The 15,113-nt window shown below is 48.6% G+C and overlaps 1 protein-coding gene across 1 annotated transcript; it reads left to right on the forward strand.

The window, feature by feature from the left end:
- The first annotated feature begins 1,333 nt into the window (after positions 1-1,333).
- On the forward strand, positions 1,334-3,015 carry LOC123185494 (histone-lysine N-methyltransferase SETD2). The gene is made up of 2 exons (XM_044597371.1): positions 1,334-1,721; positions 2,708-3,015. Exons 1-2 carry the CDS (start codon positions 1,520-1,522, stop codon positions 2,779-2,781), a joined length of 276 nt encoding a protein of 91 aa, XP_044453306.1. The 5' UTR covers positions 1,334-1,519; the 3' UTR covers positions 2,782-3,015.
- The last annotated feature ends 12,098 nt before the right edge of the window (positions 3,016-15,113 follow it).

The raw sequence follows: 15,113 nt of genomic DNA on the forward strand, positions 1-15,113 counted from the left end.
CGACAACCGGAGGCGGCCCAATCGTGGGCGGCGAACCGACGATAGCCTCGGCCCATCTCTCGACGCGGCGAAGATAGAGAGGGCGGCGCTGTCGGTGCTCGAGGCCGCCGCTCGGCACCATCTACATTGAGGGGAAAGCGATAGGGTGATGCGGGCCTAGGGATTGCGGAGGAGGCTGGGGGTGTGCGATTTGAATGAATGATTCTGCCCACTATTTTCTTGTACGTGGCGGTGGAGACGGCGGCGTCCAGCCATGCAGGCGAGGCATGGCTCGAGACGGGCACACGGCGAGGCGCAGTAGTAGAGGCGGTGGCGATTTTTTGCTACTGAGATGCAGGGTGTGGGATTGATCGTTCATGTTCTCTTTTCCTTTTTAATGGGAGATGGATGCGATTTTTTCACGAAGGGAGAGATACGACCACATACAGATTCCATAATTTAATTAGGTCCATAACGGGATTTGTTTACAATGCGTTAAGATTTACGTGTTAGTTTTCTTAATAAAGAAATGCACTGATGTAGGGATCGATTGATTCGGGTAAGGAAAGATAGATTCGTGATCTTTTATATGTTAGGAAATTACTAGTTTGCAAGGAAAGAGTGGAGAGAAAAAGAACCGTACAAATTCCATAATAAATTAATTATGTCCATAACAGGATTTGTTTACAATGCGTTAAGATTTACGTGTTAGTTTTCTTAATAAAAAAATGCACCGATGTAGGGGCGATTGATTCAGCTAAGGAAAGATAGATTCGTGATCTTTTATATGTTAGGAAATTATTGGTTTGCAAGGAAAGAGTGAAGAGAAAAAGAATCAGTACGAGGGGGTGGTGGGAGATGGGACGAAGAAAAATCGGACAAAATTGGGAGGTGGGAGGGGGCGAGTAAAAAACCGACGAAAAAAACCCAACAAAATTGAGAGGTGGGAGGGAGGACGAAAAAAAAACAGGAAAGATGGGACGAAAATAAACCCGGAACGGAAACTATCAACTGAGACATTAGGAGTAGAGATTATAAGCTAGTATCATACTAGTATCATACGCATGATACTAACTTATGATCAGAATTGCTAAGTCTTAGTCGATTAAAACGTAATGAAGTTCCAGTCGATACTATATTCATGTGATCGTACACAAAGATTCATGCAAAAATTTCCTGTAAATTTCCTTACTTTTTAATATATTGTGTCACTTATTGATACTACCACCGGCCTAACCCAAGCAACATCAATCCAAACACCCCGCAGAAAAAAGCATCAATCCAAACAGCGCGGGCGTGTCCAGAAGTCCTACACGACCGTTTGGCTCCAGTCCAGATGTCCACCACGCTCGACCAAAGGGCACCGCCCCAGCACCACGCGTCGCCCCAGAGGCTCGCGGAAGCCTCCAGAGCCGCCACGTTGAAACCCCTTGCTCCACCTACTCTACTCTCCCACCGCTTCGCTCCACCGATCCAAACCCACTTCGCAAAACCTCTGCACGAAAGAGCCCCCAAACCCAACAACGAGCGAGCGATATCCATGGAGAAGGACCTGCTCGGCGTCCGGACGAAGCCGGCGGCAGGGAAGCGGCGGCGCAAGGTGGCAGCTGGCCCGGGACTCGCCAAGGCGATCGCGGAGTACCTCGCGTCCGACTCTTATATGTACGCGCCGCTGGTCTCAGAACCTCAGGAGCCGCCTCCGCCGCCGCCGCCCGCGGCTGCGCCTGCGACAAGTACTCCTGGTTGGTCACCGATCCCTCATTCCTAATCCTTCTAGCGAGCGATGTAGAATCATGTACTTGCGTGTGGTAATTTAGGACCCGTTTCAGATAAATGCCACTGTGCCCTGTTTTTACTTAGAAAATCCAAGACCGGGTACAGTTTAGCGCATAATTCCACTGCTGACCTGGTGAAATTTCAGTGTGTGTTGCATACCTGCATCCCACAGCGAACTGCTTGGGCAACTGAGAACTACTCCCTCCGTCCCATAATGTAAGACGTTTTTCAACACTACACTAGTGTCAAAAAGCATCTTACATTATGGGACGGAGGGAGTAGGTAGCAGCGCAATTTGGTATCTATACAGTAGCACATGCTGGTGCCTAATACGTGTAATCCGCGGGGAGGACGAATCTTTTGATGTGAGTAATACTAATTTTACAGTTCAGTTCTACTCTACTACTTGACCAAAATAGCAGACGGTAGAGATAAAAACTGAGAGCTGGAATTTAGAAGAGAAGATGTCAGAATTGTGTACGTGGATAGCTAACAGTATAGCCCACGGGAAGATATCAGAATTCTTTCTAAAAAAGAAGATATCAGAATTATGTTGATCGTGCTGCCGGAATTCAATCTTCTGGTGATCGATATAGCAGAAGGATGGGGTTGCATTCAACTGTTTATTATACAGAGATGGTTGAAGGAACATATAGTCTTACAAAGCAAATTAATCCAGTTAGAGTTGTTACTGATCTTCCAGATTTCCTTCTTCCCGTTTAGTTGCCGTCTTAAGAAAAATGTAATGTTGTTGTTTATCACGATTCTGTGGAATCTTGAAGTCTTGAGTTTAGCGAGTCTTAAGCCATTTTCCATTCAGTCGAACATGTAGCTTGCTTTTCGATTGTCTGCTTATTAATTTATTTGGACCAAACTATTTATTGGTTGGCTGCTTCATTTCAATTCAGTTTAGTCAAGTAAGATGTTCACCTCGTGATATATTGTCGTGCAGCTTCTGCAGAGAAAGGAGTAGCTCTGGTGCAGAAATACAGAGGCTCTTGGCGTGGTACATTTGCTGCCTGTTAGAAGCATTTGTGGCGATGTAGCTGTGTAGCCTTTTAGCATAAGCTTTAAAGCTTTCCCGATGTTGTTTTATTCTCCTTCGACTATGCACATATGCTTTCTCTAACAATTTACGTTTGTTCTGGAGCCACTGTCTCTGAGAAAGGCTAACAGTTAGTTAATCCAGGGGCATATGCAACTATCTGTACCTTATCTTGTGTCTTCACTGATGCAACCGGACTCTCGGTGTATCTCGTATGATGTTCTGGTTCTGCTACTTTGCTGCCTTTTCTTTGGATGTAGCTTAATTCCTTTGATTTCTATTGTTTTGTTTGTCTATCTCACCTGAAAAGTGAATAATCTTACTGCATTCTCGACCGTAGTATATATCTGTCGAACTAAAGTTGGTGCAGTCAGGATGGGCAAAGCACCGATCATTGGGTAGGGTTTACTGGGTTGTTTGGTTTGTCATATTAGCATCTACAATCGGACCCACCACTTCCCTTCGGGCGGACAGCTAGAATACCGGGGAATCGAAAATACTCAATCAGACCCACCAAACCTATACCAAATGTTTGGGAAACGTTTGGGGCCGGGGCGCCGGCCGAATCTTCGGCCGGTCGCGTCCACTCGCCTAGCGACACGTAGGATGGGGGCCCACTCGCCTAGCGACACGTAGGATGGGGGCCCACCTACATGCGTCTTCTTTCTCTTTTTTTCTCTTCTTCCTATCGCTCATATCTCTCTTCTCTCTCCTGCCGCTATGGTCAACCCGGCGCCACACGCCAGAGGCCCCTTAGGGGAATCAGCTGATCTGGCCGCCCTAGACCAGATCCGCGTGGATCCACATGCATCGAAGCTTTGCCTACTTCGTCGACGACCCAGCCAGGCTGGAGTTGTAACCAGCCATGGCAGACTACACCCCATGGCGTAATTCGCTGGAACTGGCAGACGTCGAGGGGTACAACCATGGTGTTTTTTTGCTACAACCGTTTGTTGGTTTTGCTCTACTATCAGCGTGCAGAACCTTGCAATTTCGGTGACCCTCGACTAGAAAGTGGCAGAGGCATTGCAGAACCTGCTGCACGCGCTCATGCTACAATCACGCGTTCATGCTGTAATAGCTAACCCAAAAGCTTCAAATGAGATGAAAAAGAAGCTTCAACTAGATATATGAAAAGCTGCAAGCAGTCATTGGCATGTTAGAATGCCATGTCAGAATGCTACAACTGTTGACATAAAATGCTACAACCCTTGATAAAAAAAGTTTCAATCGAAACGATAGAGAAAGCATTAACCAAGACTGTTACAACGAAAAATAGCTGCAACTGTTGATAAAAAAGTTTCGACCGTAGATGTAAAAAGCTACAACCATTAAAAGAGAAAGCTACAACCATACACTGCATAATCAAAAAAGTTGCATCCATTATAGAGAAAGCTTCAATCGTATGTGCGAAAAGCTTCAATCGTTGCCATGTCAAAATGCTACAACCATTGACATAAAATGCTACAACCCTTGATGAAAAAAGCTTCAACCGAAACGACAGAGAAAGCATTAATCAAGACTGTTACAATGAAAAATAGCTGCAACCATTGATAGAAAAGTTCCGACCGTAGATGCAAAAAGCTACAACCATTAAAAGATAAAGCTACAACCATACACTGCATAATCAGAAAAGTTGCATCCGTTGTAGAAAAAGTTTCAATCGTTGTGCGAAAAGCTTCAACCGGCATGCGTTGCCACCGGAGCTGCAATCACAGTTAATGGCCTGGTAGCCGTCGTCGACGCAATTTTGGTGCAACGATGAGCATCAATGGCGAGTCGCGGCGGCGGAGCTACAACCGGGGAGAGCTACAAGTGTCGCCGCTGCAAGCTGCAACCGCAGATGTAGTTTGTTTCATGCGTCGCGACGACGATGAGAATGGCCGGCGAGTGTTGGAAGCGGCGACGGGGACGGGCGACGAGGGTGGGGACCGGCGACGGGGATGGCCGGCGAGGGTGCGGATCGGTGACGAGGACGGCTACCGGAAGGGCTAGGAGGCGCGGCGCGGCGCAACCCGAGTGAGGGGATCGGACCCGAGGAAGAAGAAGCTGGGGTAATTTTTTTTGCTCCAGATCCAACTGCTGCGTAGCTCGCATCGGGCGGCTAGGGCTGGACCGGCCGAAATTTTCGGCCGATGCGCCGACGCCTAGCAGTGCCCCAAATGTTTGGGCTGTCCGGCACCCTTCATACGTAACTCCACCAAACTCATCCAAAGCTATGCCAAATGTTTGGGCTGTCCGACACCCTTCATATGTAACTTTACCAAATCAATCTCAAATGTTTGGGCTGTCCAGGACCCTTCATATGCAACTCAGCATATATTGGGTGGATATGAGGTGGTCAAAACCTCGGCTCTTCCAGCCGCACCATCCCAGGGACTTTGCCCAATAAGCAGCAACGGCAACACACGAGGAAAAGGGCATGTTGTCGAGGGGCGGCCAGGAAGGAGCAGGTTGAGGCCATGCCACCATGTTGGGCCGGCCGGAGGACACAAACAATAGTCGGAGGAAGGCCCGAACTTCGCTAGATCGGATCCGGGATGGAGGGGAAGGGGGTGCCACGGTGCGTCAGGGTCGGAGTGGCCTGCCATCACCATCCTGGGCCGGCGTGCAGCTTCGTCGGTAGCCCTCCAACAGCGGCGATGCAGAGGGAGGAGGGAGCTAGCGGCGGTGGCTAGCTTTCCCTCATGTTGCGGGGAATGAGTTTCACCCAATTCTACACACACAAAAACGGAAAAAAATCATAAAAATCAAACTATTATACAATAATTACTTTATGTAACAAGGATATAGAGAGAGATTGTAGAAAGGGATGGGATAGTTATTTTTGTAAATTCCTCAACTTAAGAAAAAACACATATACATAACATAAAAAATAATAAGTAAGATGAGATTCGACCTCCCCCTGCATACTTAATTTCTTCTCCTATACAAAAGCTAGCAAACCCGGCTCCATTGGTAATTCCATCAATAACACCCTTATAAAAAAATGTTAGTTCGGTTAATCCTCTTATATCGAGGATAAAAAGTCCCTATTATACAAAATATCTATATAACCATGATTATATGACCAACTGATGGTGTGTGTCTTTTCTTTCGATTTGTAGGTTGACGGTGACCAGATTAAGCATGGCGACTTAAGAAATTGTTTGCTATTTACTTCTATGGCAATTTCCTGTTTCCTATCCTGGCAATTTTGCCATGTGAATTAACATGTTGTATGGTGGTGGCATGAATTTTTTTTGAATAAAAAATCTTATAACATGGCAATACATTGTTTTAGTTCATTCACATGACATTTTTTTGAATTTTTTCTATCCTAAATCATGGCAAATTTAGATAATTGTTTGTAATGGTCACATGTGAAATGTAGGGTTTTGTTGTTCTATACAACAATCCATGTTTTTAATAATGTTTTAGTAGTCGCCAGACAATAAATTCTTTCACTTTTGTACATTTGCATGGTAAAAAAATTAGGACGTTTTTCTGTCCCAAATGACGGAAATTTTTATACAATTGTTGTTATTTTCACATGGCAAAATGTAGGTATTCTGTTTCTGAGTTGAACCATGGCAAAAAATGGGCTTACCATGGCATTTTCATTGTAATTTTCCCTTTTACCATGTATTTGTAGATACTATGGCATATTATTTTCTTGAACATAGTATTTTTTCCATGATCCTTTTAAAAAAATCCACTCATCTATGATTTTCCTACCTTCCACCATTATATAGACATGAAAAATGCACACATATTACGAATTTCATCTGTCCGAGTTTCAACGAGCCAATGTGAAATTTGATGACACATGCCAATTTTGGTTTCCTTTGCCATGTCCATGTCCAAAAGTAGAAAAACGAGAACTTGCGAGGTATTATCTACATTTTTGACGATCCATGGTGATTTGGTTTCATGATGCATGGCAATTTGGTTTGATGACACATGGTAATTTTGGACATGTCCATGTCCAAAATGAAACTAATTTTGCCATGTATCATCTACATTTTATCCCACATTTGCCATGGCAAGCAAGATCCTTTGTACTACCTTTTGACAATTTAATTTCATGTTTGGCCATGCCAACAATTATTCCTTCCCTTTTTTGATGATGACATGATAACATGTGTTTCCATGGAAAATTTGAAATATTTTTTTAGGATATATTTTGCTAATTTTGCCATGTCTTATTTACATTTCTTCTGATATTTTCCATACCTATGAAAAATATTTTTGTTGTCTTTAGCAGTTTTGTTCTCAATTGCGCCATGGTAACTAAATATCCTTAACTTTTTGTGTTCCCATGGCAATTTTTGAAATGTTTGTTGGAAAACAAATTGCTATTTTTCCATGCCTCATCTATGATTTTATTTACTAAATTTTCCATGGCAAAAGAAGATCTTTTTATTGCCTTGGCAATATATTTTTTTCCAATGCCAACTAAATATACTTCAAATGGAGTTTTTGTAGCATGGCAGATTTTGGTTTGCGAAATTTAGATGCACAATATTCTTTGATAATGAATTATATATATATATATAAACAAATATAACTTTACATACCATGGTCAATTATTTTGGTACATTTATTTTGGACATGGCAAATTTATTAGACATACCATGGCAAATTAGAGTTTTTGATAAATTATTTTGTGTATGCCATGGCAAATTTGTTTCTACATGACTATTTCAAAACTTTTAATTTTAATTTTTTTACCATCTTCTCTTATGAAACAATTTCTTTGGTTAATCTACTATGTGATGGTACAAATAATTTTAGAATTTTGCATGCTCTATACAAACAATTTCCCCTTAATTGATATGTGATGTTTTATACCTTTCTTCCAAATCTTGCCATCATTGAATTTTTATTTCACAATGGCAAGATTTACATTCATTAGTTGCATTGCTAGACCATGGCTGGTTTTACATCCATGGCGAAGAAAAACAATATCAAAATTTTAAACAAAATTGCATTGCTAGGCCATGGTAATTTGTTTCTTGGAAAATTTATTTTCAGAGCCATGTCAATTTAGTTTTTTCCCTGTGCCATGACAAAATTGTCTTTGACATTCATGTCAAATTTAGTTTTTCAGCAATTTGAAAAATTCCACACGTTACAATCACAGTATAAAAACTCAAATTGCATTTTTTTCATTTAGTGTTATGTCGGGGGCGATGCTGATTCCCGCCAACACCTATGGGGACAGGGCCCCTTTTCGGTTCGGTGGGGGGCGGAGAGCGCACAAAGAGCGGATCGAGGCAGTGCACGCGGGCGATTTTACCCAGCTTCGGGCCGCACGGATGCGTAAAACCCTACTGCTGCTTGTTTGTGTATATTGGATTCTTGCTCAGGAGTGATGGACGCTGCCAGACTGAGCTTGAGAGTGTTCCTGGTGTTAAACGAGCCGAACTGCTCGAGCCTCTGAATTCTCCGAACCCCCTCTACGTTGCGCCCGGGCCTCCTTTTATACTTTAAAGGGGTCACCGACAGGTGGCAACGTAGACTAGAAGGGTAAAAATGGAAAAGGATGCGGTAGGTGCAGCTACCGCTACTGTGGATACAGTGCACCCTACCTAACTCTGACGGCAGGGGACAAGGGCATTAAATGCCTGTCTGAGTCTCCTAAACAGTGCAAAAGGTGACCGTTAGGAGCGCCACCGTTTGCCACGATGGGCTTCTCTTCATCTCCGCTTGCCACCACGTACCCCTAGCTGCACGGCCTCCCGCCACGTGTGCTTGGGAGAGTCCCAGAGCGACACGTTAGCAGGTGAGCTGGAGCGCGGGCACGAAGTGGGGGTTTCCCGCGGCAAGCTCCTTGCCGCGGCCGTCATCTTGTCGCGTCTGGAAGCTTGTCGCTCGCCGGTTCTTGCCGGGACGCAGGGCGCGTCGCGGCAAGCTTTCTTGGTATGTCTTGAGTGGCCTTCCCGGCAAGCTCCTCTTGCCGGGGTCTTGTCTCTTCCCGGCAAGCTCCTCTTGCCGGGGCCTTGGTTGGCCTTCCCGGCAAGCTCCTCTTGCCGGGGCCTTGATTTGAATACTTTGTTCTTGAATGGTCTTCAAGGGAACCACGGAGGGTCCTGGCGGTAACCCGGCAAGCCTTGCCGCGGGGCGCTGCAACTGCCTGTGCACGAGTTCGGGGTAATAGGGTACCCCTACTCTAGTACACCGATAGGAGCCCCCGGGCCTGGGTCATACACGATGCCGAGCGCTGTTGGGCCAGGCCCAAAACAGTGCACGAGCATGCGTGGCCTAGGTCACGCCGAATCTAACTCTGCTCCCACCGCGCACGCCCAGAACGGCACGCGTCAAACGCGGCGTCGAGATCGTGGGTGGCGTGCGTGGGGATAAGCCCCCCGAGCATGCGTCAGGCCATGATGATGGGGACGATTCACGCCCTCCTCCTTAAACGGAGGTAGGTGTGAGGGTGTGGTGCATTTACTGGACGAGGCCGGTGCGCGGTTTTCGGGACGTCCACTCCCCCCGTTCACGGGGCGGAGCGACGCCGCCTCATCTGTCGCCTTAGTTCTGCATCCCCGCCACGCGGCTCCCATGCGCTTGAGGTCACGGACGGTGGATTGGGAAACTGGGCCGTCGCGAGCGGGTTGGCCCCGACTCCCTGCCCTTCCCATGCCTTGATTCGCTGAGCAGGGCGGCCGAGCCCCCACCTCGCTCCTTTATAAAGAGCGGGATGGGAGCATGGAAACCCGCACTCTCTCATCTTCTCCTTTCTTTAGCTTCTGCTCCCCTTTCTCTCATCTGCCATGGAGAAAGGGAACCCAGGCCCTTCATCGGTGGCAGCGAGGGTCGCCACCAGACAGTGCCTCTCTCCCTCTTCTGCGCCCGTGGTGGCTGAGCCAGTCTTGAGGGGAAGAGGAAGGGGACGAGGTCGCGGACGAGGTCGAGGACGAGGTCGAGGCGCTCGGGGAAGAGGCGGACGGGGCGGCGCGTCAGCTTCACCTCCGCCGGCGGCTCTTCCCCCCACGGCGGTCCATATAGGGGACGACCCTTGCGAGTTCTTCGTCAGGCTGCGCCGGGCGCCTCGTCGTCGCCTCCGGCTTCCAGCCCCGTTTGCGCACGCGATGGAAGTGGAGCCGCCCGAGACGCTGAGACTGCACATGAGGGGCTGTGGGATCAGCGGCACGCGAGTCCGCGTTGCATTCCCAGCCCCTAATGTGATGTATCTTGATCGAGGGTGGAAGACGTTCGCTCGCATCCACAGCTTGACGGAGGGGTTTACCCTCCATTTTAAGTTGATGGAGGGCGATCTCCTCTCCGTCAAGGCCTTCGGGTGCTTCGGCACTCGGGCGAAGTGCTGCGTGGACAGCTCCTCCGACAGCGAAGGCTCCTCCTCGAGCGAGAGCGACGAGGAGGGGAGCGACAGCGACGACGAGGGTAGCGGGCGGCGGGAGTAGCGGGTCCGACTAGGCGTCGGGCGCCGCCTTGCGCGGCACCGGCGACTCCATCATCCGCGTCGCCGGCTTCTTGAACTCCCCGGGGTCGTCTCCTTGGGCGGCTGGCGTAGGGAGGCTGCGGAAGGGGAAGAGGGCAGGCGACAAGGCCGTCAAGCCGGAGTACGAGGGCGTGGTGCCCTCGACAGCGTGCTGACGTCCCGCCGCCCCGTCTTCGAGCCCCGCTTCCAGCGTCGCCGTCGCCGTCCAGCCTTCGGACGGCCCCCGGGATGTTCCCTTGGTGTCTTCTGGCACCCGTAGCTCGCCTAGGCACTCCTTTTGCCCTTTTCGCCTCCTTGACCTGCCTCCTGAAAAGGGGGACAGGAAAGGGATCACGGGCATCTTATCTTTTTAATTTGTAAGCCTTCGGGCCTTAGCTGTATCTAAAATCTGTAATCCTCTCTTTCATGTTTTTCATCCTCTATGGACTGTACCTGAGTGGGATGTTTTTTAATGAAAGGGGATGCTTGCCGGGTTATTTGTCTCGCGAGTTAAACCCACGCCAAGGAGCAAATCCTTGGTATCCCTCGGACAGACATTTCATCTCCCGGCAACAGACCCTGCCGCCTTCCCACGTCGCTCGACCTTTCTCACGCTTTTGACGGAGGCAGGAACGAGGTGGGTGCGGTCTCCTCGTTTCATCCCTTTGCTGCCGCGACTACGACCAAACTTGGCCCCGAGAACGAGCCCCAGGGCCTAGAGTCGAGGGAGCACGGCAGTTTCCGGGAAGAAACGTGGTTTCGCATTCCCCAGTCCATAAGAGGATGCATGATGAGGGATGAAAGACTTATCTGATAGTGCAGCCCTCGGCAACTCTGGTTTGCCGTGGACGATTCTTGGCACTCACAGCCCCCAGCGATACTGGCTTGCCGGGAAGGCTTTATCTTCAGCAGAGAACTTTGTCGTTCTCGATGCCGGCTTCCGGCAAGCTGGTTGCCAGGAAGGCTTTTATCTTCAGCAGAGAACTTTGACGTTCTCGATGCCGGCTTCCGGCAAGCTGGTTGCCAGGAAGGCTTTTATCTTCAGCAGAGAACTTTGACGTTCTCGATGCCGGCTTCCGGCAAGCTGGTTGCCAGGAAGGCTTTTATCTTCAGCAGAGAACTTTGACGTTCTCGATGCCGGCTTCCGGCAAGCTGGTTGCCAGGAAGGCTTTTATCTTCAGCAGAGAACTTTGACGTTCTCGATGCCGGCTTCCGGCAAGCTGGTTGCCAGGAAGGCTTTTATCTTCAGCAGAGAACTTCGTCGTTCTCGATGCCAGCTTCCGGCAAGCTGATTGCCAGGAAGGCTTTTATCTTCAGCAGAGAACTTTGACGTTCTCGATGCCGGCTTCCGGCAAGCTGATTGCCAGGAAGGCTTTTATCTTCAGCAGAGAACTTTGATGTTCTCGATGCCGGCTTCCAGCAAGCTGATTGCCAGGAAGGCTTTTATCTTCAGCAGAGAACTTTGAGGTTCTCGATGCCGGCTTCCGGCAAGCTGATTGCCAGGAAGGCTTTTATCTTCAGCAGAGAACTTTGACGTTCTCGATGCCGGCTTCCGGCAAGCTGATTGCCAGGAAGGCTTTTATCTTCAGCAGAGAACTTTGACGTTCTCGATGCCGGCTTCCGGCAATCTGGTTGCCAGGAAGGCTTTTATCTTCAGCAGAGAACTTTGACGTTCTCGATGCCGGCTTCCGGCAAGCTGATTGCCAGGAAGGCTTTTATCTTTAGCAGAGAACTTCGTCGTTCTCGATGCCGGCTTCCGGCAAGCTGATTGCCAGGAAGGCTTTTATCTTCAGCAGAGAACTTTGACGTTCTCGATGCCGGCTTCCGGCAAGCTGATTGCCAGGAAGGCTTTTATCTTCAGCAGAGAACTTTGACGTTCTCGATGCCGGCTTCCGGCAAGCTGATTGCCAGGAAGGCTTTTGGCGAAGAACTTCGTTGTTCTTGACACCGGCTCCCGGCAAGATCGTTGCCGGAAAGGCTTATGGCAAAGAACTTCGTTGTTCTTGACACCGGCTCCCGGCAAGATCGTTGCCGGGAAGGCTTATGGCGAAGAACTTCGTCGTTCTTGACGCCGAAAAGATTGGCCCTAAGGGCGTTGCCAGCCCCCGGGCCATAACTGCGTTCAAACATAGCAAGTGATTAGCATCCGAAGTGCACTCAACTTGCTTGCGAATTTCGACTTTCGCTGCATATTCCCTATGCCTGCTGGAATGCTTTCCGGTGCGTACGATCCAGCCAGTAGCGCTTGAGGGAACGGGCCCTTAGCGGCTATTCGGGAACAACGCCTCCCGGAAAGGTTTACCTTCTTGGTTCTAGCGCAACCGCACAAGTTGCCGAGCAGACTCGAGGCAATCATGGAGCGCAACTAGACCCGAGAAGGCTCCTCGGCATACAGGTCTATGCAGAAATCTCAAATAAATAGCGCATGCTATCTTCCTGTTCAACCCTCTTTGTACGTCCACCCTACGCTTTCTAGGGAAACTTGCCGGTGCAGGCACCCTTGCCGCGAGCGCCGAGTGCGGAACTTCAGCAGCCTGCTGGCGGGGTTGCTACCGACAAGTAATCTTGTCGCAACTAGTTGCAGCTCGCTTAAGTTGTTGAGCGGACTCGAAACAAAGTAAGGGCGCTAGCAGCTCACTTAAGTTGCTGAGCGGACTCGAAGCAAAGTAAGGGCGCTAGCAGCTCGCTTAAGTTGTTGAGCGGACTCGAAACAAAGTAAGGGCGCGACTAGCTACGAGTTGATTCCTCCGCGCACAGGTTTTTCGTACAAAGAACAAGATCTCCGAGGCGGATAACCTTATATAGAAAGGAAATATCTAAAGTTTCGCATGACTTAACTTTTTCTGTTGCCGCACTGGCGTCGTTCTTTTGCTCGCCCGCTCCTTGGGAGCCATGACGATGAAGATTTAGCTTGCGTGCATGCCGGATCGGGTTTGCACGATCTCGACGCCCCCTACCTGGCGCGCCAGAGATGTCGGGGGCGATGCTGATTCCCGCCAACACCTATGGGGACAGGGCCCCTTTTCAGTTCGGTGGGGGGCGGAGAGCGCACAAAGAGCGGATCGAGGCAGTGCACGCGGGCGATTTTACCCAGCTTCGGGCCGCACGGATGCGTAAAACCCTACTGCTGCTTGTTTGTGTATATTGGATTCTTGCTCAGGAGTGATGGACGCTGCCAGACTGAGCTTGAGAGTGTTCCTGGTGTTGAACGAGCTGAACTGCTCGAGCCTCTGAATTCTCCGGACCCCCTCTACGTTGCGCCCGTGCCTCCTTTTATACTTCAAGGGGTCACCGACAGGGGGCAACGTAGACAAGAAGGGTAAAAATGGAAAAGGATGCGGTAGGTGCAGCTACCGCTACTGTGGATACAATGCACCCTACCTAACTCTGACGGCAGGGGACAAGGGCATTAAATGCCTGTCTGAGTCTCCTAAACAGTGCAAAAGGTGACCGTTAGGAGCGCCACCGTTTGCCACGATGGGCTTCTCTTCATCTCCGCTTGCCACCACGTACCCCTAGCTGCACGGCCTCCTGCCACGTGTGCTTGGCAGAGTCCTAGGGCGACACGTTAGCAGGTGTGCTGGAGCGCGGGCACGAAGTGGGGGTTTCCCGCGGCATGCTCCTTGCCGCGGCCGTCGTCTTGTCGCGTCTGGAAGCTTGTCGCTCGCCGGTTCTTGCCGGGACGCAGGGCACGTCGCGGCAAGCTTTCTTGGTATGTCTTGAGTGGCCTTCCCGGCAAGCTCCTCTTGCCGGGGTCTTGTCTCTTCCCGGCAAGCTCCTCTTGCCGGGGCCTTGGTTGGCCTTCCCGGCAAGCTCCTCTTGCCGGGGCTTTGATTTGAATACTTTGTTCTTGAATGGTCTTCAAGGGAACCACGGAGGGTCCTGGCGGTAACCCGGCAAGCCTTGCCGCGGGGCGCTGCAACTGCCCGTGCACGAGTTCGGGGTAATAGGGTACCCCTACTCTAGTACACCGACATGTTACCATGGCAATTTAATTACAATCGGCACAATTTTTCTAAGCGCTCTTTTACCATGAGAAGATGTTCACATGTTAATTTTTTTGTATTTGTTTTATCATACACATGGAAAATTTGTATACAAAATTAATTCATTAAATCATGCCAACTCTAGATGTCTTCCAATACTTGTTTGAATTGGGGGTTAGGAACCGAAGGGAGGGGGTATTTTATGCCTAAGTATTTGTAAGTTTCCCATGATCCTGGTCAAGATGTGTTAAGTGCAAACTTTTTTCAAGTTCTCCTTTATCTCTAACTCTATAAATTAGATGATGGCACTTTCATATAACATAACATGGCAATGTTTACAAACTAGAGCATGGCAAGTTGTAAATTTTTGTTTATGGAATTTAAAGAAAAATAGTTAACCTGGCCTAACCCGTTTTCCCCACACGTTGTTTGGGCCAACCCGAGGCTTCTCTGAAATCCCACTACATCGAACTTTCTAGAAAGAGGGAATGGTTCGCTCAATGGAATCTCCCTGTATGACGTTGGACTAGTATTGAGATCCAAAATTAGTACTTCCTCTTATATGATGGGATGGAGGGAGTACATACTCGAAAGTACCCTTATGAGCTCGAATGAATAGTAAAATTGAAAAAAAAATCAAACAATTCTGAATCTTTTTGTGGTAAACTTTGAGAAAGGTTCAAAGTGTTTGAAAATTTTCATCATGAGATCACATTCTTGGAAAGCGTAGCAAAAAAGACAAAATCAGTGCTCCAAAATGCTTTTGAAAGTAGCATTTTTGGAGCATCAATTTTTTTGTCACGCTTTTCCACGAATGTGATCTCATGATGAAAATTTGCAAGCACTTAGAACATTTGTCAAAATTTACAAAAAAATCAGAATTTTTTGAATTTTTTCCGAT

Source organism: Triticum aestivum, chromosome 2A (genome assembly GCF_018294505.1).
Source record: "Triticum aestivum cultivar Chinese Spring chromosome 2A, IWGSC CS RefSeq v2.1, whole genome shotgun sequence".
NCBI lineage: Eukaryota > Viridiplantae > Streptophyta > Magnoliopsida > Poales > Poaceae > Triticum > Triticum aestivum.